At 44.0% G+C, this 25,185-nt stretch overlaps 1 protein-coding gene across 1 annotated transcript in view; it reads left to right on the plus strand.

Annotated features, from left to right (window-relative positions):
- Positions 1-25,185, plus strand: part of RSPO3 (R-spondin 3) — an 87,283-nt gene that overhangs the window by 42,352 nt on the left and 19,746 nt on the right. Inside the window, exons 2-4 of the mRNA XM_006139432.5 lie at positions 539-730; positions 2,891-3,037; positions 4,920-5,117. Coding sequence (XP_006139494.1) covers positions 539-730; positions 2,891-3,037; positions 4,920-5,117 — 537 coding nt within the window. The remainder of the gene's footprint in view (positions 1-538; positions 731-2,890; positions 3,038-4,919; positions 5,118-25,185) is intronic.

Genomic DNA, 25,185 nt, shown 5'->3' on the forward strand with positions numbered 1-25,185 from the left:
AAAATGAGTGAGTAGGATGGTTCTTTGTGTCTTCTTAAAAGGCAGTTTTGTATCGGATCTAACGCTACCACATTCTTGCACAGTATCAATTAAAAAAGATACTTAAATAAAAGCCATTACAGACTAGGGTGGGTTTTCTTATCATCTTAAGTATGAAACAAAAAGCACAAGCATATTAATGCTCAAATTTTACTTTGCCGTGCAAACATATACTAGGCCAACACAAGCAATATCAGCAAAGCCATTGCTCCTGATGGAAAATCCTGAATCTTGCCCAAGGTGCAGGTATATCGCAAAATCAATTTCAGGTGTAATTTATTGTTAGCTATTCCTGCAGCATATGAGCATATCATCTGAGATTCCCATTTTAATACGTATGAAGGCAACATGTCAAGTCATAAACGACGGAAGCAAAAGTGAACCAGCCCTTGAAGGCTGTCATGTAAGATTTTAACACAGCATTCAGTACAGAGGCATAATCATATAACTGGGTTGTCTAATCTAGTTTTCTCCTTTTTAAAATAATTTGTCTTTTCAGTGCATCCCAATGTGAGCCAGGGTTGCCAAGGAGGGTGTGCAACATGTTCTGACTACAATGGATGCTTGTCATGCAAACCCAGACTCTTTTTTGTTCTGGAGAGGATTGGCATGAAACAGATCGGGGTATGTCTTTCTTCATGTCCAAGCGGATACTTTGGAACCCGGTATCCAGAAATAAATAAGTGTACAAGTAAGTGCTGGAGAAACAACACTGTATCTTTGTGCGTTTTTGTTCTGATATGAGACTAAACATCATAATGAATCAAGGAAGTTAAATAGTAGACAGATAAATTCTTTAGTTTGGTCAGTCTTTTTATATTGGTACAATAGGTATTCACCTGAGTGTAAGGTTAGAGTGAAATTCATATTAGGTAAAAAGTCTTTGTATGGATAACCTATCTAGGCACTGGGGATGGATTTCTCTCCTGCATCCTTATTCAGAGATAAAGGTTTGTAGTCTAATCCCCTAGTGCCACAGCTACAGCTGAATGGTTGTAGCAGTGGTCATGGGCCACTACAACTTCCCAGAGTGGAGCCTGTGACTATGAGATCCATGCTGTTTATAAATTCACTGGCAATGCACTTGTCATCCCAGCTGGACCTCAGTTCTTCCATAAGACAGAGTTTGATACCGGAGAGCACTGCTCAACGGTGAGGTTTCCAGAGCTCCTTTGCATGGCCTCGCTGTAACTATACTCTGTGCATAGCGTAACCACAAAGGTGCTTCTGCAATTTGGATGTTTGATCCACTGTCCATCTGTGGGTAGATGCCAGACTATCACTGAAAGGGCTCTACTAAATTCACAGCCATGAAAAACATGCTGTGGGCCATGAAATCTGGTGTTTCCCTGTGAAATCTGGACTTTTGTGTGCTTTTACCCTACACTATTCAGATGTCACTGGGATGGGGACCAGCATTTCTCATTTAAGGATCCTGGTCCAAAAGAGAGTTGCAGGTGGGTTACCTTGTTATACTGGGGGAGTGGGGTTGTGGTATTTGCCACCCTTACTTCTGTGCTGCTTTCAGAGCTGGGCACCTGGTGAATGGTGGCTATTGGCCAGGTGCCAAGCTTGGAAGGTAGTGCCCCATCAGTAAAAGTAAGGATGGCAATACCATATCATGCCATCCTGACTTCTGTATGGCTGCTCGTAGTGACCCTGCCTTCAGAGCTGGGTTCTTGACCAGTAATTGCTACTTCAGATTCTCAGCTCTGAAGGCAGCACCACCAGCAGTAGCAGCACAGAACTAAAAATGGTAGTACTGCCACTCAACTACAGTAAACTTGTGACATCCCCCACTCACCCACAAACACACTCCTTTTTGGGTCAGTATTCGTACAATTGCAACACTATGAAATTTCAGATTTAAATAGCTGAACTCATGACATTTCTGATCTTTAAAATTCCATGTCTGTGAAATTGACCAAAATGAGCCGTGAACTTGGCACGGTCCCATTCATTGACTTTCAGAGGTCTTAGATGCCTAACTTGCATTTCTTAGTTCCTCCTCCCCATCAATATTTTTTGAATTTTGATCAAATTTTACATTTTGAAATTTTTAAACCAAAACCTAGAGAACTCCCTTTTCGATTGACTTTATTTACCAGCCATCTAGGTGACTAAATCAGACATAGGAATTATAGCTAAGTAATTCTCCTTACTTCCTGACCAGTGGATGCTGAAACTCAATTCTACTTTTGTATAACCTCCAAGCTACTAAACAACTTTAAATGATTGTGAACTTTTCTCTAGAGTAAATGTATTCATGGCCTTTGTATCTTGCTTGCAGAATATTAGATATACAGGTTTTCTCATATTGTTAAAAATCCATGTCTGATAGCTTGCTTCTGTCCTGTATGAATGATATAAACATAATAGTTCTGGAAAATCCTGTGGGATTGCAACAAAATGCAATGGACCAGAAATACATAAATAAATAAATCTAAATTCTGAAATACATTTTTAGTTTTTCCTGAACAAATGGAGATATACTTGGTGGAACTGATTCTCCAGTGCCTTGCATTTTAACTGGTTGTTTACCCCTGTGCAATGTGAGTCCAATGTGGATATATGTTACAATTCTGGTCTGGGGGCATTGTGCACCCATTTTGCACAGTTCTTAATGACTATTCAAAGGGCAAGGCAGTTTTGAATGCAGCCCCTTTGGCCTAATTCTCATTTCCCACAGTGTAAAGGAGACTTAATGTGGCTATGAATAAAATGTACTCTCACTGGCAGGCCCTTGTACATTGTCAGAGTGGTGTAAAGCACAGCGGCATACATGCAAATCAGGGCTTTAATGTCTAACTGGGGTGACACAGGCTGTAATTCTTCCCATTTTGCATTACAGAATGTAAAGCTGACTGTGATACCTGCTTCACCAAAAATTTCTGCACAAAGTGTAAAAGTGGGTTTTACTTACATAACGGAAAGTGCCTTGAAAACTGCCCTGAGGGGCTGGAACCCAACAATCACACGATGGAGTGCACCAGTATTGGTAAGTAGAGACTCCAGCCTAAGACCTGAGCCTGCAAGCCCTGCACGTGAGGAACTCATATTGACCTCTCAGGGAGTCTGCGCAGGACAGGACTTGCAGGAATAGGTTCAGAGTTAGAAACACAAACTCAAAATTACATCTGACTTATTTTTAAAAAAGTTCAGTCACAGGGGGTGTTCTTCAATGCCATAATCTCAAGGTGTTTCCTGCATCTGTCCTCTGGCCCCATCAGAATAACCCATTGCCCTCTGAGGAGCAACTTCCAATTATGATGGGCTGTCTTGTGCCAGTTAAGCATAGGCCAGTGTTTGGGAAAATACGGAACACTTCAGTAATCCTATTGCACAGATTTCTTCCCAAACTCTCTAGCAGACTATTGGTGGTACTCCACTCCTTCAGAAAATGCAGTATGCTTCCTCTTGCACACCCAACCTGCTCTGCGAACCAGCTCCTAGCAGTAGATGGTGGGGTTCCTTCCTCCCACCCATTGAGGAGGTGTCTTAGGGTACATCTACACAGCACCCTAAACTCAAAATAAGATACACAATTTGCGCTACGTAAATTGTGCATCTTATTTCGATTGCTTTTCAAAATAGCTTATTTAGAAATTTATCACCTCTACACAGTGCCAAATTTCAAAATAATGTGCTATTTTGAGACATCCCTAAACCCTTGTAGAATGAGCCACACAATAATTAAGTGGAGATTGCTTGTGAGCAACTGTCTTCTAGGGTTTGTAAAATTTGGAAATAAGTTGCAGAGATGGAAAAATCTATTAGGCCGTTAAATCCATTCTCATATTGTTGCAGAGTATGATAGAAGCGATCTATGGTATGAAACTTGTACCACACTTAATCTGCAGACGAAAAATGAAGAGATGGGCCAAACTAGGTCACTTATTCAAACCCAACATCTGTCCCAGTTTTGCCCATCTTTACTCGGTATGTTTTACAAATAGCATCGTTTTCATGAATCTTGACTAAGCTGTTCAGTACCAAGGGAGTTGGCAACATGGGCCCGATTCTCCTCTCACACAGGTGTGAATCAAGTTTAATTCCACTGAAGTTTGTGGAACTATGTTTCTGTACAATGCAGCATGAGAGCAAAATCAGGCCCAATGCCTCATTTTGCCAAAACCATTTTTTCCCCTGGAATGCAGCTGGCAAAAGTGATGCAGCCAGTGCGAAATAGTCCTACTTACACATAACTGATTTGCATTATTTCATGTTGAGTACATCCTGGACAGGCCACATTTTCCTCTCAGTTATACCTCTTCAGTAATGCCATGTAGGTAATGCCATTTAGGTAAACAGAGTTACTCCCAGTTTGGACAGGTAAAATTGAGAGCCCGGGTTGGGTGCGTCTACACCGTACCCTAAATTTGAAATAAGAGATGCAATTTGCACTACGCAAATTGTGTATCTTATTTTGATTGTATTTTTAAAGAGCTTATTTATTTTGACTGTATTTTTAAATAGCTTATTTTGAAATTCGGCACATCTACACAGCTCCAGATTTCCAAGTTTAACGTGCTGTTTCGAGACATACCTTAACCCTCATGGAACGAGGGTTACAGGGATGCCGAAATAGCATGCCCGTTATTTTGAAAAATATTTAGAAATAACAAGCGTGTTTAAAAGACATGTGTAGCTATTTCAGCATGCCTCCGGTATCCTGAAATAGCGCCTCTCTCTAGACATACCCTTCCTGATCTGAGCCTGGCCTTAGAAAGATGTATTTGCTCAAGGCCAGCCAGCTTTTCAGTTTGAAGGTGAATTCACTTTTCTTACATTTTGTTTGATACAGAATAAAATGAATATCTTGCATGCATTGTGTGCCCTACAGCCCCTGCTCCACTCAGCATGACCTATGTTTGTTACAGTGCACTGTGAAGCTAGTGAGTGGAGTCCATGGAGCTCCTGCACAAAGAAAGGCAAAACATGTGGCTTCAAGAGAGGAAATGAAACAAGAGTCAGAGAAATCCTACAGCATCCTTCAGCACAGGGCAACCCATGCCCAGCTACCAGCGAAAACAGAAAATGTATTGTACAAAGAAAGAGATGTCAGAAGGAAGGAAAAGGTACCATGTTGTTATCATCATCATATGAGACTGACACTGGGTTTGTTTAATCATTCGCCTCTGAACTCCTGGGTCTGCTTTCCTTATGCTACTAAAACTCCCATTGGCATTAGTGTGTGTTTGGGCCTGAGGGAGGAGATATGGAATTGTGCTTTCACACCGAGTAAAAACCATGTGGATCCCTTATGAAATCCCTCCTGGCTGATCCACCCCTAGAGGCATCTCCTCTCTCTGAGTTCTGCAGGCAGAACTGCCATTGATGTTAGTGCAAGAACTGGGGGGTGTAGTTAAAGGAAATCTACACAGCTGAATTAGCTGAGGCCGAAAATGTTAGCACTGTACTTTAAGCTGTGAATTAGCTGCTGAATATTATGGGATTTTCTGTCCTCCTGTTTTTTAAAAGTAATTTCTGTTCCACCCAATAAGCTACTCACACACACACAGAGTTCGGTTTGAAAGTGTATTGCATCAACTGTATCCCTGACAGTGTCTTTTCTCCCAATGCATTGACACAGCTACACTGACTGTCATATGGGTGGGAAGGGAACCCATGCTCCTCCCATTCCCTGCTCCTGCCCACATGTGAAGAGAGGGCCACAGAGTAAGAGAGGGCCTAACACCCTAGATGCACTTGGCAGGCCATGCTTTAGGCCCAAATCAGTTAATAAGTATGTAACTAGAAGCTAGTCACTGAAAATCTGTGCTATCCTACAGGTGTAATTTATAAAGTCACGTGTGTAAAAAAGCTCAGACATTACAAACACAAAAAACAAACAAACAAACAAAAACCCAACAACAACAGACTGCAAAGCCTAGGGAAGATTGAACCTGTGATCCTTCAGGGAAAAAAAGAGGCCTCACCATGCTTGTAGCTGTTTCCATTGCTTCACACTGACTCAACAGACATCCTAAACTAGGCAAATATAACTATTGATAAACTAGGCAAATATAACTTAGATAGGGCCACGATAAGGTGGGTGCATAATTGGTTGGATAACCGTAGTCAGAGAGTTGTTGTTAACGGTTCTAAATCCTGCTGGAAAGGGATAACAAGTGGAGTTCCTCAAGGGTCTGTTTTGGGACCCGTACAGTTCAATATCTTCATCAATGATGTAGATATTGGGATAGAGAGTACGCTTATTAAGTTTGCAGATGATACCAAACTGGGTGGGGTTGCAACTTCTTTGGAGAATAGGGACATAATTCAAAATGACCTTAGCAAGTTAGAGAAATGGTCAGAGGTAAACAGGATGAGGTTTAATAAAGAGAAATGCAAAGTGCTCCACTTAGGAAGGAACAATCAGTTCCATACATACAAGATGGGAAGCGACTGTCTAGGAAGGAGCATGGCGGAAAGGGATCTAGGGGTCATAGTGGACCACAAGTTGAATATGAGTCAACAGTGTGATGCTGTTGCAAAAAAAGCAAATATGATTCTAGGTTGTATCAACAGGTGTGTTGTAAGCAAAACTCGTGAAGTCATTCTGCCGCTCTACTCTGCACTAGTTAGGCCTCAGCTGGAGTACTGTGTCCAGTTCTGGGTGCCACATTTCAAGAAAGATGTGGAGAAATTGGAAAGGATACAGAGAAGAGCGACAAGAATGATTAAAGGTTTAGAGAACATGACCTATGAAGCCAGGCTTCATGAACTGGGCTTGTTTAGTTTGGAAAAAAGAAGATTAAGGGGGGACATGATAGCGGTTTTCAAATATCTAAAAGGGTGTCACAAGGAGGAAGGAGAAAATTTGTTCCTCTTGGTTTCTGAGGACAGGACAAGGAGTAATGGGCTTAAAGTGCAGCAGGGGAGGTTTAGATTGGACATTAGGAAAAAATTCCTAACTGTAAGGGTGGTCAAATATTGGAATAAATTGCCAAGGGAGGTGGTGGAATCTCCCTCTCTGGAGATATTTAAGAACAGGTTAGATAGACATCTGTCAGGGATGGTGTAGACAGAGCTTGGTCCTGCCTTGAGGGCGGGGGGCTGGACTCGATGACCTCTTGAGGTCCCTTCCAGTCCTATTATTCTATGATTCTAAGCTTCCGAGTGATGTTTGGGGTGAATATGTGCGCTAGCTGTGTGGTTGATTTGTGTCTGGGGAGCCAGTTAGAGTGTGTGCTGGAAGATTTGCAATGAGTTGTGCAGGTGCCAGACAAACTTTTTGCTACTATTAATATTTTAGGGCTGAATTGTTTCATAAAGCCACAGGGCACAATAAAGGGAAGAGTTTTGCTGCCCCATGCTGGAACATCACAGGGATGGAATGATGGTTCAGGGAGCTACAATTCCCTCCCTGCCTCCTCCTTGCTGTGGAAGTCAGTGGTCAAGCCTGGTCTATGGGGAGCAGCAGTTCATACTCTTATCTCTACCTTACCCCTCACCCACCCACCCCACCCCCTCAATGCTCCCAGGTACTGGGTTAGCTTTCCTGGGCAGTGTACTGAAAGCAGTGGAGCCAAGAGTCCATTCATTCCCCATACACTCCCTACCCAGTTTCTCTGGGGATAGCAAGAGCATAGCACCCATTTAATCATACAGACCTTGATCCAAGTTCCAGGGTGTTCATCCAGAGACAGAAATGGGTTCTTACTTCCTCTGACCACTCCTACACAGTTGCACAGCTTGAGAGACAACCTCACTGCCCTGCAATAACTAACAGTCATATCCAGTATGGGGTTTTTTTTGGTTTGTTTTTTTGAGAGGAAGGACAGGGGATTCATTTTATTTGTAGCTGTCAGAGCCTGAGCAAACAGCACAGGAGTGAACTTTAATGCTTGGAACTGTAATTTTTTTTCTCTGGGTGATGGTGATGTTGTGTATGTACATTGTATTTTGGCAACATCTTCTTATTGGTCAAGACATTTCACTTTGAAAAGTGTCTGCTGTTCATATGTAGTAAGTACTTTAAAAGAAACTCCTCATATATTTTACTGTCAAATCTTACTTTGTGCTTTATGGGACTTGTGCCAAACCATATTTGCAAAATATTGTATGCCACAAAAAAGTCCTTTAAGGTAATAAATCTCTTTATGAAGCACATAAGGTGATTTCTTTTGAGCGAGTAATGGACCATAGTCTTCCCAGTTTTATACCAGTGCTCAACCTCTTTGAAGCCAATGTGGTTAGATGAAGCATAAATTACAACAGCATCTTTCTCCCATGAGATTTCTCTGCGTGTGTACATCTGAATGCAAAATAGAACCCTTTACTCTTTTAAAAGTTATTAAATTCACAGCTACACCATATCCAGTAACAGTAGCCACGAACATCTGACATCTCTGCTTCCAGACACCTCCATAAAGGAGATGGACTTTTTTTTAAAAAAAGATCTTTAATAAAATCAAGGAAATTCACATATAAAGACAACTGGGTTAAAATAATATTAACGACTGGATTATGGTGACACAAGCCTGGAAACTGAGATTTAAGGCTAAAAGTCTAAGATTATTTTTCTACTGGAGTAGGGGAAATGAAGCCCGTTAGCTCAACTTTCAGGCCACTTCTGTCTCCCTACTCCAAACTACCCCTCTTCTACAAAAAGAAAGTTCTGTTCCTTCTTGAATGACACCTCAAATATAGAAGAGCTCCACAGGTTAAATTCATTCAGCAAACTACACAGTAGGAAGCAGGGGGGGGGGAAAGTCTTAGAAAAAGCAAAAGGAAGACAAGCAAAACTGGGTTCATTGTTAAGAAAAAAATGAAAACCACACTTAACACCAAAAGCCACTTTGCAATGTGTATGTTGTTACATCTGCTAAAGGCCACTGATAGATCTAGTAGCACTGATGTTAGTCATTCCTCCATAGTCATAAGCAGAACTTTAGCTAATTCAGCAAGTACTGTTGCCATGCTGCATCTAAGTCTGTCTCCTGACTGTTAGGGATTTAGGACATTGGCAAAGGATGAGTGATGACAGAGTTTGTTTGCCACAATTGTCTCTGTGACTTGGCTCAGGAAGGTGAGATTAGAGACAGGCTGTTAGTCAGCTGAATCACTGGTATCGCTCATAGGCATTTGCCTATGGTGAGTAGGCATATTCAGATAAAGCACATGGAAGGATTCTTTTGTTTCATTCTGCTATTGTAGCCTTTGGTCTGTCAAGATGGGTTGTAATTCTGCTTCCGTTTTCTCCCCATTGAAGTAGAATGAGAGGTCTTCGTGGGAGACGATGCTAGGTTCTGAGGTGGAGTGTAAGACAACTGGGATAATTAGGTGGATCAAACTGTAAATTCTTCTGTGGACAGGCTATCCTAGGCCCATATTAGTCTAGATCAGTAGCTCTCAAATTGCGGATCAGAATCCCAAAGTGGGTCAGGTCCTTGGGCAGTGGGTATAATAGGCCAGGGGAGGCTGTGCGACCCACATTGCAGAGTTTGGGCTAAGGCTTTTCTTTTATTATGCCCCATGGATTTTTCTGGAGTAGCCATTGGCTAAAGAGGGTGGTATGTGCTATTCAGTTTCCTGGGTTCCTCAGTAATCTCCATGGACTGCATGGAGATTACTGAAGAATCCAGGAAACAAAATAGCACATACTCATCTCAGCCACCCCAGAACCTATAGGGGGCATAGCAAACCCATTTCCAAAGAGAGACTTTTCTCCAGGGTAGCTTGGTTTGGGGAGATGAGGGCAGACACAGCGGTGCTTAGACTAGGGCTCCTCTGGACAAGTGTGTGTCAGGGTGCTCCAGACTTCGGCTTGCCCTGGGGCTCCTCTGGCTGAGGGCGGGATACTTGGGGCTTCTCTGAATGGCTCTGAGGAGTGACTTGTGGCTCTGACCATGGAGGGGGTAGGAAGAGATCTGGGGGCTCTGGCCATGGGGGGAGGGATGGGAGAAAGTGGCAGAGCCCAGGGGCTGGCCTACCCAAAGTGGGGGAGGAGGAGCTCCACCTGCTGCCCACAGAGTGAGACTTGCTGGAACCTGGGGCCAAAGCCCAAGCCTCACTGCCCAGGACCAGAGCCAAAGCCCGAGGGCATCAGCCCTGGGTGATGGGGCTCAGATTAGACACTTCGCCTGGGGCTGTAGCTGTTGAGCTCTGGTTTTGGTCCCCCTGGCCAGAGCAGTGGGTCTCAAGCTTGAACTTTAGGCCCTGTCCCCATGCAGGGCAGTGGGGATCAGACAGGCTTATGCTTTGGTCCATCTTCCTGGTGTCATGTGGTACGTTTTTGTCGTCAGAAGGGAGTCATGGTCAATGAATTTTGAGAACAATTGGTCTAATTCAGTGGTCACCAGCGCGGTGCCCGCAGGCGCCATGGCGCCCCCCCGGGCCATTTCTTTGTGCTCGCTGAGTGATTGGGGCTGGCCCCACCCCTGGGCACGCAGTGCATGGGCGGTGCCAGCCCCTGGGCGCATGAGTGGTGCCGGCCCCGGGTAGTCAGCATATGGTCGGTGCCGGCCCCAGGCACGCGGTGGTTAGGCGGCCCCAGCCCCAGGTGCGCGGCGCGAGGACTGTGCTGGCCGGGCTTGACGCACGTGGGTGGCGCTGACCCGGGCGCAAGGCATAGGGGCGGCACTGGCCCCGGGTGCGCAGCACGTGGGCGGCCCTGCCTCCAGGCGCATGGGCGCTGCCAGCTCCTGGATGCATGGCACAGGCGCCAGCTCCAGGCATGCAGCGCATGGGCAGTGGTGGCCCTGCCCCCGGGAGCACGGGACATGAGCTATTCCGGCCCTGGGCGCGTAGCGTATGGGTGGCCCCACCCCTGGGCATGCTGCACAGTTGTGGCGCCAACCCTGGGAGTGCTGTGCATGGGTAGCACCAGCTCTGGGCACACAGCGTATGGGTGGCCCCGCCCCCAGGTGCGTGCGCAGCCCCGCCTTCGGACGCATGTGTGGCCCTGCCCCCAGGTGCCCGGCGTGTGAGCGGCCCCACCCCCGGGTGCCCAGCAGCCCCAAAAGGTTGGGGACCACTGGTCTAATTCAACCTGGCAATTCCTATGTTCAGGTATCTCAAGCCTCGCCAAAATCCTCAGAAGATTTATTTTGGCATTTTCTACCCTTTCCAAGCCAGGGGCCCAAAGTCATCCAATCTGCGTTATACTCGAGCCTTTGCCCTGCAACTGACCCAGCTTCCCTTTCTCATCTGCACTTTCTCTTTTGTAATCCATTCTCCAAGACACAGGCCCCCTCCAGTTTAATGAGATGCGTCTTTTCCCTTCCCATGTTTAGATCTTTCTTTGATTTTGACCTTTGAATGAAAACCCTACTGAAGGAGAGTCAACTAGTGTACCAGTTTGCTGTGGCTACTGTTATGAGGCAAACAATACAAAGTACTGCTGTGATTTCCAGAGATACAAAATGCATTATGGAACACAGTGGAAAAAAGCACCATTGGCAGAACTGAGTAAAAACTGCATATTATTCAGAAAGATTTGCTCACATTTTTTTACAAATGTGCTTTTGGCCATGCTCATGACCTTTTTGTGGTTCCTTTCTACAAAGGTGTACGTGAGATTGGCTTTTACTGGCAGGAAACCAAACATGCACAAATATTTGTGGAAAACGAATTTTAGGTTTTCATACATGAGTATTTCTGCCTGAATGGGTTCAATTATTTCTGACTGGAGTTCAGTGATCGTCAATGCAGGGAACTCTGGAAACCTGGTATTTCTGTGCTGAGAATTACTTTTGATCAGGCAGAGAAGAGAGAGTGCTCTTTGAAAGCAGGTTAGTTTCGTGGGTTTAATAGTTAACACTTTGCTAAGGAAAACCAAGTGGGTGCTTTGTGATTCTTCAATGCATCGCAGAAGTGAGGGGTGAGCAATTTCTTTGGGTGGGGAATGGTCTATAGGTGAAGACTGGAAGAGTCAAATGAATAGAGGAGGAAAAGAAGGATTTGGAAAGGAGCAGGTTTCATGCAAAAGGGATAACATATAAGTTGATAGAGCTAGGTAGATAAAAATGTTCCTATTCTCCATTTCATATATCTGAATCTAAAAGTTCAAGTTTGATTTGAATAGCCAGGAAGACCAAGATTCAGAACAGTTCTGCTGTTTTATTGTACTAGTTCATCCATCCCTAATTTGTGTGTGTGTGTGTGTGTCCCACATATTTCCAGACCGGATCTGATAAATGTGCACTTGGCTCTCATAAATATAGTTGAAGTCCTATCAGGCTTTCATTAGATTTCCAAAACCACGACTCAGCTAAAATTCCCAAAGCCATTCATCAAGGTTAGAGTAGCTGTTACTTTAGCTGAAGACAATGTAACATAATACCAATAGGCTTAAAATATTAAGTGATAAATTCCCCTTCCTTACACTCACTAACACACCACACGGTCACACACATGAATGAAAAACAAAGGGCAGCTAAGTGAAGTAAGCTGCTCATTTAGTATTTCTCTTGAAGAAAAAGTTGTGTAGCTGATCTCTGATCACTTTCTTTTGTTTATAAGCCTGGCTTTCATTAGCATTCAATTAAACAGCTCCAGGCAGAACTGACAGAAAAATCACATGGGGTTTGTAACAGAAGATAAACAAAACAGGAAATAAAAAAGAATTTTATTGTGTATTGAAAGTAGAGCTCTGCTGGAGTCAATAGCAAACTCTCTGACATTACTGGGGCCAGGAACTCACCCATATTGTTTAGTCACCAAAGAAAGTATTGATGAGGGACCTGATGCAAAATCCATTGAGATCAGCAGGACCAGTCATTTGATCCTATCAGTGTGGGGTTGAATGTATCAATGAAGTGCTGGGCCTGCTTAAGGATTGGATGTGCATTGCGAGGAAGTCACTTGTGGAACAGCATGTTGAAATTTTGGCCCTCAGTGTCAATAGAGTGTTCCAAGTTGCACTGATTGCACATAATCTTCTTTCCTGTTAAGGCAAAGACATTTTGAGGGAGGTTGGCTGTTTGAGGAGTTAGAGCTATAAAATGGGTATATTGAAATTTCTGGCTGCGTCTTTTTGTAGGTTTAGCAAGAGAACTTAACTGTAAGAAACTTACTGCTACAGCACCTAGGCCAGTGTTGTCTAAATGACGAAGCTGGCCTCCCCGGCAAAACTGTAGATTCTTTCAGGAGAGGCACAGGCTGCCCAATGAAAATCAACAGGCGAGAGATTGTAAATACTGTTCTCCTTAACTCTTGACAAACCAGCACTATGTACTAGTTCTGTCGTATTTGTCATTGTAATGGACATCTTGTAGTGGAGCAACACCTGCTTAGTCAAATGTGGAAGTAACCCTGAGAGAACGGGAAATGAAACAGGTTGGCTATCCTTGTCCATTCCACATGTTAAAAATGAAAGGCTTGATACAGAGTCTGTTAGTCAATGGGAGGATTTCATTGACTTCAGTGTGCTCTGGGCCAGTCAGGCCTGTCATTTCCAAATGTACTATGTTTTAATATCTACTCCTCCTCTAAAAAAAAAAAAGAACAGTCCAGGAATTCTGGCAAGTTTGGTACTGACTGCTCAGCAAACTTACTCTTGTAATTAGAAAGTTTCACCCTTAGGTACATGGGAAGGTGTACTGGTCCAATTCCAGGTAATATTAACTCCCTTCCATGCTCCCCCACACATATAGGTGTGTCTATACTGCACCATAGGTCGAAATATGATACGCAATTTGAGCTACGCATATTGCGTATCTTATCTCAATGTTATTTCAACATAGCTTATTTTAAAATTTGGTGCTGTCTACACAGCACTTATTTCAAAATAAATTGCTATTCCGAAATGTCCCCTACTCCTTGTGGAATGAGGTTTACAGGGATATTGGAATAGCGAGCCTGTTATATTTCAAAATAACGGGCATGCTCAAAGGATGCGGAATAGTACTATAGACATAGCCATACAAGCTAGTGACATTAGAAACAAAGGCCAAACTGCTCCAAGTTGAAATGTCATTTCTCTGGTGCAACAGTAAAGGAGTGCCTGCTGTGAGAAATAAATCAGTGTGGCTGTGGTTAATGACCTTAGTGCATGATCAGTCCCCAGGCTTTTGAAGCTTCAAAATTAACATGAAGCTAATTACTGCATGCTTGTGTTTACATTGTGTATATGCCACTGCGTCATAGCTTTGGCCTCTTGTGAGTCCAAGCTACTATAATTGAGGAATCGGTCTTGTGAAGAGTTTGATTGTTTATTTTCTGTTTGTTTCTGCCAAGAGGGCCTTTGTTTCCTTTCCTGGCTAGGGTTTTGACTCTTTAACTTTAACACATTTCTAGCCTTCATTAGTAGTATTGCAGAGACCAAGGGTCCAGCTCTGTGTCCCTTTTACAGCAGCTCAGGGATTGCAACACCAGTTTAAATGGCCTCCCGCAGTTTTCTCAAGCAGACAGCTGGTGTAGACTGCACTACGTCACCCCCATTCACAGCCCCTGGCATAGCAGCCTGGGACATACAGAGTTCAGAGGGGAAGGACTGGCCCTAGTGCTTTGGGTTCTGGCATTCTACATAGCAGAACATATGACTGATTGGAGCTGGTGCAAATTAGAGCATTGGCTGAAGCTGATGTAACTGGTAACAGGAGCAGCACTGGCCCCTGGACCAGCCCAGAATTTCAGAGGTACAAAGCTAGCACAAAACCACCTGTAAGCTTCCAAACCTGAAAGGAGTAGTATGGAGTCTGACTCTTAAGGCCAGGGATGTTTAAAAGGAATTACATGCCTACCTCCCAATCTAGCTGGTTAAGTCACCATTTTGGCTCCACTGAGATGCACAGAACTTCTGTCTAACTCTTAAGTGCCCAAACGGTGTGTATTATCAGGGTAAAAGTTCCTTCCATGCCTAAATTTCTGCTTTTGAATATGCAAACAGCTGCTTCCACTCTGAGCCCTGGTCTAGGGTTGCCAGGTGTCTGGTTTTCATCTGGACAGTCCAGTATTTGCGGGCTCTGTCCAGTAAAAAAAAACCAGGAAATATCGGTCATGGCTCCTCCATCCTTCCTCCTCCTCCCCTCCTCCCCCTTTTTTTTGATTAACATCTTTGGTCTCCTTCTTTTTTTTCTCTTGGTGCTTTTTTTTTTTTTTGGCGGGAGAGGGGAGGTGTTTGGTATTTTTTGTTAAACAATCTGGCACCCCTACCCTGGTCTACACTAGGGACTTACTTTGAAATAACTAGTGAACTATCCACACTACCAAGCCCGTTATTTCAAAATAAGAGGCTCGCTATTTTGAAATAACAACTCCTGCTTTCCACAAGGAATAATGCTCATTTCGAAATTGTTATTTCAAAACAGTGGTAGTGTGGATGCTCCGCTGCTGCTCTTTCAAAATAACTACTCCCCAGAGTCATTCAAAGTAATTACTCCCCAGTGCCTCCTGGGGCTCTAAGGCGAGGTAGCACGTCCACATTAAGGGAGCCTGTCTCGGACTTATTTCAAGGCTTCCCTGTAGTGTGGGCCCGCTATTTCAAAATAGTTATTTTGGGAGTTATTATTTAGAAATAATTTATTTTGAAATAATTTCCTAGGGTAGACATGTTTCATGGTGTCTATACTGCAATAAAACACCCAGGGCTGGCCCAAGACCTTCCTCAGCCATGAAGTCCCAGAGCCTAGGTTCTAGCCAAAGCCTGAGGGTAATCACCATTTCAAAAGGCAAAAGAGGGACACATACAGCAGCTTCACCTCCTCTCTGTTCTGCCCCTCCTCCTTCTCTGAGGCCCCATTCCTGATCAGGCCTTCCCTGAAGCCTTCTTCCCCTTGAGGCCCCATCTCCCGATCAGGCCAGAAATCAAGAGCTAGCTGTGGTAAGAGCTGACCAGAGAGTTTGGGCTGCTGTGAGGAGCCCCAGACCCTTCACCTTCCCTGGACAGGGCCTGGGGTACTTAAAAGCAGTCTCCTGCCCATATCCCAGCCCCTTGGGATATGCTACCCAGGGCGGGTAGAGTATCCAGGGCTCCCCACAGCAATCCAGGCTCCCTTGGCAGCTCTTATTACTATCTAGCTTCAGCTTGATATAGGCCATCCATGAGTGTTTTATTGCAGTACACACACACCCAAAGCGTCTGAACACCTATGTCCCACTTAAGGCCCAGAGCAATTGAAAGAGCACAGGAAGATGGGCATTCGGACAAGTAAGTCACATACATGCCTCAACCCTGCAGCTGCCTATTGGATCAGGTTCCATTCAGAACTCAGCTGGAAAAGGAGTACCAACAAGCCTTATGCATTTTAGCCCAATGGTTACAGAGGTTGCCTGGGAAGTCAGTGACCCAAGTTCAATGGCTTCCCACTCACACACAGAGCTTGAAAGGATTTGAACCCTGGTCTCCTTCCACACACCTATGGGATTTTCCGACATAGGACTCGCTCAGTCTATCCTGTAGAACCTGTTCCACCAGGGATTAAATATGTAAATAATCAGGGCTCGCCAAGCACCGGCAAGCCCCGCTCGCCAGCCATGCGGTTTTGCGCAGTTCTGCGTTCTGCGCATGCACAGATCGCTCTGCACCGGCTCTTCCAGGTTGTAATCTACTCGCCACAGGCGAGTATATTACATTATTTGTCGAACCCTGTAAATAATCATTGGGCTGGAGAAAGAGAGCAATAAAAAGTAGCTTGGTGATTAGGGTGGTGGTGACCCTCAGTCCAGGCCCTCTGCTCCAATAGCTGCTTAGTTTTATTATTTAGCCCTGGTAGAACAGCTTTAGCAAGAGAGATTGAGGGCACATTCTAACAATGTCCCAAAGCTCAATAGTTAGAGCACACACTTGTGAGATGAGTCTCCTGTTCAAATCGTTTCTCTCCTTTGTCCAAGTTGTAGTTGAACCTGGGTGCTCAACTTCCTACACAACTACTCTAAGCACTGGCCTACAAGTTCTAAGGTGCCCACCATACCATGAACCTTTGAAATGCTATGTGGAGCTGGATATCTGCCTGCAACCCTAACTCAGAAGCCCATCTCCAAGAGAGGGGAGGGCCTTAACAGATAGTCTTTTTGTTGGTATCTAGCATAGGCAGCTCCTCAGCTAACATGCTGGTGTTTGAGAATCACAGTCTATGGCACCTGTCTCCCCATGTCCCCTGTACATAGTTTATGGATCCTAGGTGTCAAACTCAAGCTTTATGAATTGCAGTGTTGTGCCTGTTATTGTCTAGCTGCCTAAAAGTTAAGTGCTGTGTGACAACACCTAGCTCCTTTTCATCATTCAGCCCCAGATTTTTAAAGGCATTTAGGCACCCAAAGAAGCAGATAGAGGCCTAATAGGATTTTCAAAATTGTAACGAGGTGCAATTTGCATTTTTACGCAGCTAAGATCTGACCCTAATGGCCCAATAAGGAGTAAAACTATTTTTTATAGCAAGTAGGCCTTTATTCTATCCCTTATTTTTTTTAAATGAGCATTAATTCCACTTATGCCTAATAACTCCAAGAGGAGAAGAGACACAGGCCAGGCTTGGGCAAGTATTTTACACACAAAGGCCAAACTATCAAAGACCCTTTGCACATGCAATGAAGCTATTCTGTATGCACCAGAGAACACGTGCTATACACCTAGGTAAGCTGAAAATGTTTGTGACCAAAGGGTGACTGTACAATTCCAGGATTTTCAAAAGGGCCTTAGAGGAGCAGGCTGCTTGCCTGTCGCTGCCTCTGCACCTCTTTTGAAAAGGACACCTCGTCCTCTTAAAACTCCTCTTCCTTTCTTCCACATTCTGGCAGGACAGAGAGCAGTTGCAGGGGTCATTCAGCTGCCCTTAGCTCTTCTGGAAATGTGCTGGACTCACTGCGAGTAAACAACCTTGCTGTTTGGTTTCCGAGTACGTAACCATTTTGAAACTTAAAAACATGAAGTGTGTGGTCAGCTGCTCCTGAGAAGGGAACAATTCAGAGAAAGCTGTTAGTGACTGCATGGTAGAGTGCTGACCGCACTCTAGCCACCCTTCCCACATTGCTAAACCAAATAAATGAACACATTACACTGGTTTTCTTACTATTAAGGAGCTTTTATTGTGCCTCCTCGCGTTCCTGGAGGATTTTATCCTAGATGTCTCATCTCTGCAAGAGAAAACAGAGGGCAAAAAATACAAGAACCTGCTGTATTACAAACCTCTACCCTTCTGCCCCTCAGAAAACCTCTTCACCTTGTCTGTCAGTCCATAATCACCATCGCTTCTGAACATCTTCCTGTCACAAAAATAGAATGTGGCAACTGCCGATTTACTCACTCTCTAGCTGCAGGCAGGTCAATCTTGACTAGGAAGTTGTGCCACATACTGGCAATGAGGAATAAGCTAGCAGCAAGGGTCAACTAGCATAGCCTTTCTCCAGACCTGGGCTCTTCCCCAACTTAATCTTTGTATCATGGAAAGAAGCATGAGAGAGAGAGAGAGAGAGAGAGAGAGAGAGGGGCTATGTCTATACTGCACCCTTTTTTCGCAAAAGCTTATGCAAATGAAGTGCAGAGTAGACTATCGCTGTACTTCATTTGCATAATTAATTAGGGGCCGCTTTTGCGCAAAAAGGAGCTGTGTAGACGGCTCCTTTTTGCGTTAAAATCCCCTCTTGCGCAAGAGCCATTCTTCCTGAAAAAAAGAGGAAGAACGGCCTTATGCAAGAAGGGGTTTTTGCACAGAAAGGAGCCGTCTACATATCTCCTTTTTGCTCAAAAGCCTCTTGCACAAAAACGGCCCCTAATTAATTATGCAAATGAAGTGTGGCGATATTCTACTCCACACTTCACTTATAAGCTTTTGCGAAAAAAGGGTGTAGTATAGATGTAGCCAGAGAGGGAGAGGAAAGAAATTCATTAGTACATCTAACAAACAGGGTCAAAGAACGCAAAACCTTTGGAAAATGTTGGCCATAGAGTAAAACAAGCAGTGAATGTTTTCAAGTTTAATGGTGATGCATACAGCACTGTTTAATGAGAATGAAATCCTGGTTCATGGAAGACTTCCATGTAAAGCAATGCTGTTATGGCAGTGTAAATCAAAAAAGCAAGAACTCACTTACTGTTGTATAATTTGCCATACTTCAAATGGGCCTGATCCAAAGCTCATAGAAGTCAGTGGGATTTGAATGAGGCTTTATGGGGTTATTTTCAAAATTCCTTTATTATAAAATGTAAACAAAGAAAGACTTTCCAGCTGCTGCTCCTACTCATCCTGCTGAATCATTGTCTGTTCATCTCCACCCAAGCAGTTTCTCCCACTCCTTCACCCCAGCTCTCTGCATCTCTGGTCTTGTATCTTCTCAATGAACTTCCCCAGCTCTGTCACCACCTGCTTTGCTTGGGCCAACACCCCTTTGCTTCCAAGCACCTTCCCCACAGCTTTTAAAAAGAAAATACTTTCCACTGCAATTTTTATTATAAAGCTCTAAGGGGAGCTTCTGAATGCTCCACGTTAGGTATCATAGGTCTTAAAATTGGGAGGAAACATTAGGATCATAAAGTTTGTCTTGCTTCATATCACAGGCTATTGATGGCATGCAGTGAGTCTTTCAGCTTGCCCAACAACAACTGGTTGAGTTTGGGCATGCATATCTTTTAGAAAGACATCCACTTTTGATTTAAAATTTCCAAGCAATGGAAAATCCCCCATGTTCCATGGTATTTAACTAACTGAAAGTCATAGCTAAGTAACTTATAAAATTCAAATTTGATTTGCGTGTGTGTGTGTGTGTGAGAGAGAGAGAGAGAGAGAGAGAGAGAGAGAGAGAGAGAGAAGTTTAGCACAGCTCATATGACAATCAGGAATTGTATATTACTCCCGTATAGTAAAGAAGTTAATAGAGAGTGAAAAATCTTTCTACAGATTTTTTAACCCACCTATTGGATTATATACAACAGTAAGGACAAGGTTGATTTATATGTTGGTAGTCCATCACTGGGTGTATAGGAGATACCTGGGAGGAGGAGTATCTCTGTTGGAGGCACATATTGATTTATATAAATATAAGATAAATGTCTATCCATATGATAGATGCATAGATATGTATGTATAATTGTTGTAGATTCTATACACACATTTCTATGAAATACTGTGATTACAATAATTTCTACAGAGATTTATAAAATGGCTGTAGAACCCAATTGTATTCATTCCTGTTGCAGTCTATAAGACTTCTCCATAAAGGTAAGCTTGATCCACAAAAACTAAATATAAAGCCTGATCATCTGCCCATTGAGATCAGTAATAATCCTCCCGATTTCCTTGTGCAGCCCAAACTTGCTCGTGGGCCAGACAGTCCTGAATCAGGGACCTACAACCAGCTCAGTGTATCCCATCCCTTCATTTCACTATGTCCATGTTAGGGATGAAAAATCCTGTTTCATTAGTTAACCGGTTGGAGCAGTCACCCTGTCTGTCATGGCTCGTTTTCTACAGCTTTTCAGAAACCTAGGATTGCTATGGTAGGGTACATGCAGGACTTGACTGTATGCCAGTATTTCACAAACTTTTTCTATGAGGTTGGTGGGCCAGTTCCCCAGCTAGTATAAATTGACATAGCTTCATTGGCTTCTGTAGAGCTATGTCAGTTTGCGGTAGCTAGTATCGTTTGAATAATGATGTACGCTAAGGCCTGGGAGAATATATACATTTTAAATGAACTGCAACAAATAAAAATGAAGAGATAAACATGAATATTATTATTTTATTAACATAATTTTTTGCACTAGTGGGAACTTGAAAAAAATCAACCCTCAGAACTAATTATTTATTAAAAATTTAGTGACTGCAGAAATCATGGTTAACCCCCCCTCTCTGTAGATTTTAATTATTAACAATAGACAGTTTTCATGTCCCACTAGTTTTTTGGGTGAAGAGTGAGATTAGCCATTAGTGACATTTCTTGATTAAAATCTGATGCTCTCCAGGCTATATCTATGGGAAACAGTAGCCCCAATATAAAGATGTACAGCTACATTCACGTCTCTTCTTTGTTCTTAAGCTTGTATTTACTTTTACCCATTTGCTTTCTGAAATTCTCGCCCCCATTTGTCATCTGAACAACTTTGTTTAAAAGAAAAACAGGCTTGAGACATGAAGCACAGCTACATTCCTGAAACAAAAGATGCACAACCTTTAATTCATGCAGCCTTTCATTTACAGTTATATTCAAGGGATGGCACAGTGTCATTATGGACAATGCCTCTCCTTGTTGTTAGCCTACATAAAGCTCTAAAATGTTTAAACATTTAAAGGAATACCCTTCCAGGTTTCATTTTCTTTCCCTTTCCCTTCCCCCATTTCCCATCACCCTTTCAGATTGCTCTTGTCCTAAATGCATAATCCAAATGCCGTACACTGCAAACGGCACTCACTCTTGGCTTAAAATTTAGAAGGATCCTTCTGAACACTTTTTATACAAACTCTAATGAGGTCAGATTTTGAAAAATCTCAGCTGCTGGACTTGGATCCCAAGCGCTAGTGTCCATTTGTAATTAATATTAATGAATGGCAGATGTTTATTGCCTAAGTTGAAATGTGGATTGCTAAACCAGAAGGATTTAGTGTAAACTCAGAGGAATTGACTTTGTTTCTTCTGTGGTTGGGTGGGTGGGTGCATGGAGAATATGCCAGTGGGTGAACCAATTATTGGTGACTTCAAGCACAAGCAAACAATGATCCCCCACGAAAAGAGTATTGTGAGCTCCCTATTCCACTTAATAATGATACTTGTTCTCCTGTAGGGGGATGATATAACATTAACTGAAGAGATTTTTTATTTACTTCAATGGGCTTTGACTCACACCCAGTCATCTGTAGATCTCAAAACATTTTACAAAGTTAGGACAGTATCAGTGTCTCTCTGTTAGAGACTGGAAACCAGGCCAGAGAGCTGGCGTGGATATAGTGTTTCATGTGGTTCACACATTCTGTATATTAGTCTTGGGCCATACTGCCTAATGCAATATATATTTCTGTTACTTTCTAATGGTCATAAGCCAAGCTAAAACAATAAGGAGACAAGTTGGCAAAACCTGACATTGTTTTGGACAGTGAACGCTGACCCTGCAGGGTTCGCTATGTACATGGAGTCCCCTTGAGCCCATGTGGAGTCCCATCCGCTTAAACAGGGGCCCACCTGCCTGAAGCACTTTGCAGGATTTGGGCCCCATAGTGCCTACATTTTCTCACTGAAAATCATTTTCATCCTATTTGGTTCCAAAAAGCCCATCACCCTTTCATGACAGACATATCATGAGTAGCTGTCAGTTTACTCTATGAGGATCTTTAGAAAGACACTTAGGAAACGAAAGTCATAGGTAAAATGTCAAAAGTCTGTAAGTGTTTTAGGAGCCTTAAATAGGATTACCATGTAGTGATAAAAAAAAATACCAGACATGCTTCATGAAAGGAGGAGGGGAGGGATCAGCCGGGAGGAGTGGGGAGAGGGTGGGAAACAGAGCTAACGGGGGGAGGGGGCAACGGGTCTGGCCGGGGGAGATAGGGGAGCCGACAGGAAGCAGGGCAGGTCGGGTGTGTGTGTGTGTGTGTGTGTGTGTGGCCTGTGGGGGCGGAGCTGGCCGGGGGAGCTCAGGAGGAGGAGGAGGAGGGGAGAACTGGCCGCCAGAAGCAGGGCTGGCGGGAAGTGCAGCGGGGCTGGCCAGGGACGATCCGGAGCAGGAACCGGCCAGCAGGAGGCAGAGCTGGTGGCGGGAGGAGGGGGCACTGGCCGGGGAACACCAGGAGGAGAAGTCAGGGAGAATCAACCAACCAGCTGGCTAGGAGGAAGCGGGGGAGCGAATCAGCCGGTGGGGAGCAGGACTGACCCGGGCTGTGCAGATCTCAGGGTGCTCCCGTCCCACGCGAGTCAGTCTGGCTGCAGCTCCATTACACGCTTAATCAGTGTGCAGGAGCATGGACCGGGCTGCTCTTCCTCCTCACACGCAACCAGGGCTCCCAGCGCCGATCGCACCCCGCTTCCCAGTCATTCCTCCTGCCCCCACCAGTCTTCCATCCAGCGCTTAGCCGGAAAAGCAGGAAATACCAGACATTGCACATGTCTGGTATTTTCTGGATTTTTTTTACCGGGCAGAGGGCCCAAAAACCGGACTGTCCAGTAGAAAACCGGACACCTGGCAATCCTAAACCTAAATCCCTTTTGCCCAAGTTACATAGGTACTTCAGGCCAGCTTTTGAAGTTATATAGGTACCTAATTCCCATTGACTGTGGCTTCTAATAGACTTAGGAGCTTTTGAAAATGTTACCCTGTATCTGCTCTGCCTGTACCTTAAAGACTCCTATAGCACTTACTGAAGAGTATTGAATTCTTGGCCAAAGTGTCCTATTCCTCTCACTAATTGTGAAGCGTGTTGCATACAGATTGGATGGTGTTTTCCTGGCCAAGGATGTCTGCATATCAGAAGAGCTATAGGCATAAAGACTGCAAAGTACTTTGGGGGGAAATACATGTGGAAAATATGATCATTCATTATTATTAGCCCTCATGGTTGTCACGTTAATCCCACTGGTGATGAAGAGAGTTAAACTAGTGAATAAGGCTATGTCTAGACTGCAGAGTTTTCCGGGATACCAGAGGTATCCCGGAAAAGCTATGCCATATCCAAGGAATGTGTCTACTTTTTCAGAACAATTTCCAAAAAAGGGGACATGTTCTTTTGCCATCCCTGTAATCCTCATTGTATGAGGAAGAAGAAATGTGTCGGAAGAGGAGGTTTTTCTGAAATTTGGCCCTGTGTAGATGGGCCTCAAGGAATAATGCAAGTGTAATGCCTGCCCTAGCAAAAGCAGTTGTGTGACAGGCCACTGTGGGTGGTACTCTGATCATTAAAGTTGCCACTGCAATGGGAAGAGTGCAGGCTTAATTGAAGCCAATGAATAAATTACTGTGGGAAGATTACTGACACTTGGGTGTAGCGCACTGTGTATTGAACAGAAGCACTCTGTGAGATTCAGGGGCTCGTCTGCATCTCACCCTCTCACCTGAGGGAAAGATATTTGAAGGATGGCCAGCAGGAAGGCAGGGGAGCTGCATGCATGGGAGGAGATGCTGTGCTGGCTGGTGGCATAACAAAAAGAGATGCAGAAAATCTAGCTGCCAGAGGCAAACACTTGGGGTTGGCAGGTGGAGCAGCAGCAGCAACAAACTGTACAAGAGCTGACCAAAGAATAGGCCCAGGTTCCGGCAGAAGCTAGTGAGTTCCTGTGAGGGGACTGGAAAATAAATGGTGGGCCCAGAATTCTGTGAGATGGCTGCAGGGAAAGAGCCTGATGCCTCTTTACTAGCTTTTGAGCAGGTGGCTATTAGCATCAGATATAGAGTAATGGCAAATACGGGACATCTGGTAAAATTGCTTGGATTTAAGTGAGTTCAATGGCAATCAATCAGAACTATGCAGTGGAAACATTCCAAATTATATTAAGTTGACTGAGCACCCATTAAAAAGAAATACTGCATTATTATAACATTAATAATAGGTAATGTTTAAAAATATATACCGATACTTACAATTAAGTGGTTAAGGGCTGGAGCTATTCCTCGCTCCAGGACCAGCCCTGGCTGCCCTGCCGGCTCATCCCAGCAGACACAGGGTATGTCTACACTGCAAGCTTCTCTCAGAATTTCAAAATAGAGCATCCACACTCAAAATTAGGCTGAGGCAAGTTCCCGTAATGTGAACATGTTCTCTTGATTTAGAGCCCCAGTAGGCACTGGAGAGGAATAACTTTAGAATTGTCCTGATGTGGAGCTATTTCGACATAGCAGCAGTGGAGCATCTACATACACCCTCCCCAGAAAAAGTTTTCCGGAAAAAGTGTTATTCCTCATACAATGAAGTTTACCACCGTCGGAAAAAGCTGTCCGTTATTTTGACTTTCTGTCGAAATAATGCAATTGCAGTGTGGATGCTAGTATTGTTTTTCCAGAATAACAACCATTATTCTGGAAAAAACGGTGCAGTGTAGATGCATCCACAGTTGCCTCCCAGAAGGGACAGTGAGTGCAGCCAGGAGGCAGGGTGTGGGAGAGTGAGTCTCTAAGGAAATATCTACACTAGGAATAATAACTCCTGAAATGACTATTTTAAATAGCATGTCCACACTACAGGGAAGCCTTGAAATTAGTCCAAGTCAGGCTCCCTCAATGTGGATGTGCTACCTCCTCTTAGAACGCCAGGAAGCACTGGAGAGTAATTACTTTGATTGACT

The sequence above is a fragment of the Pelodiscus sinensis genome, chromosome 3 (genome assembly GCF_052426305.1).
Source record: "Pelodiscus sinensis isolate ZL-2025 chromosome 3, ASM5242630v1, whole genome shotgun sequence".
Lineage (NCBI taxonomy): Eukaryota > Metazoa > Chordata > Testudines > Trionychidae > Pelodiscus > Pelodiscus sinensis.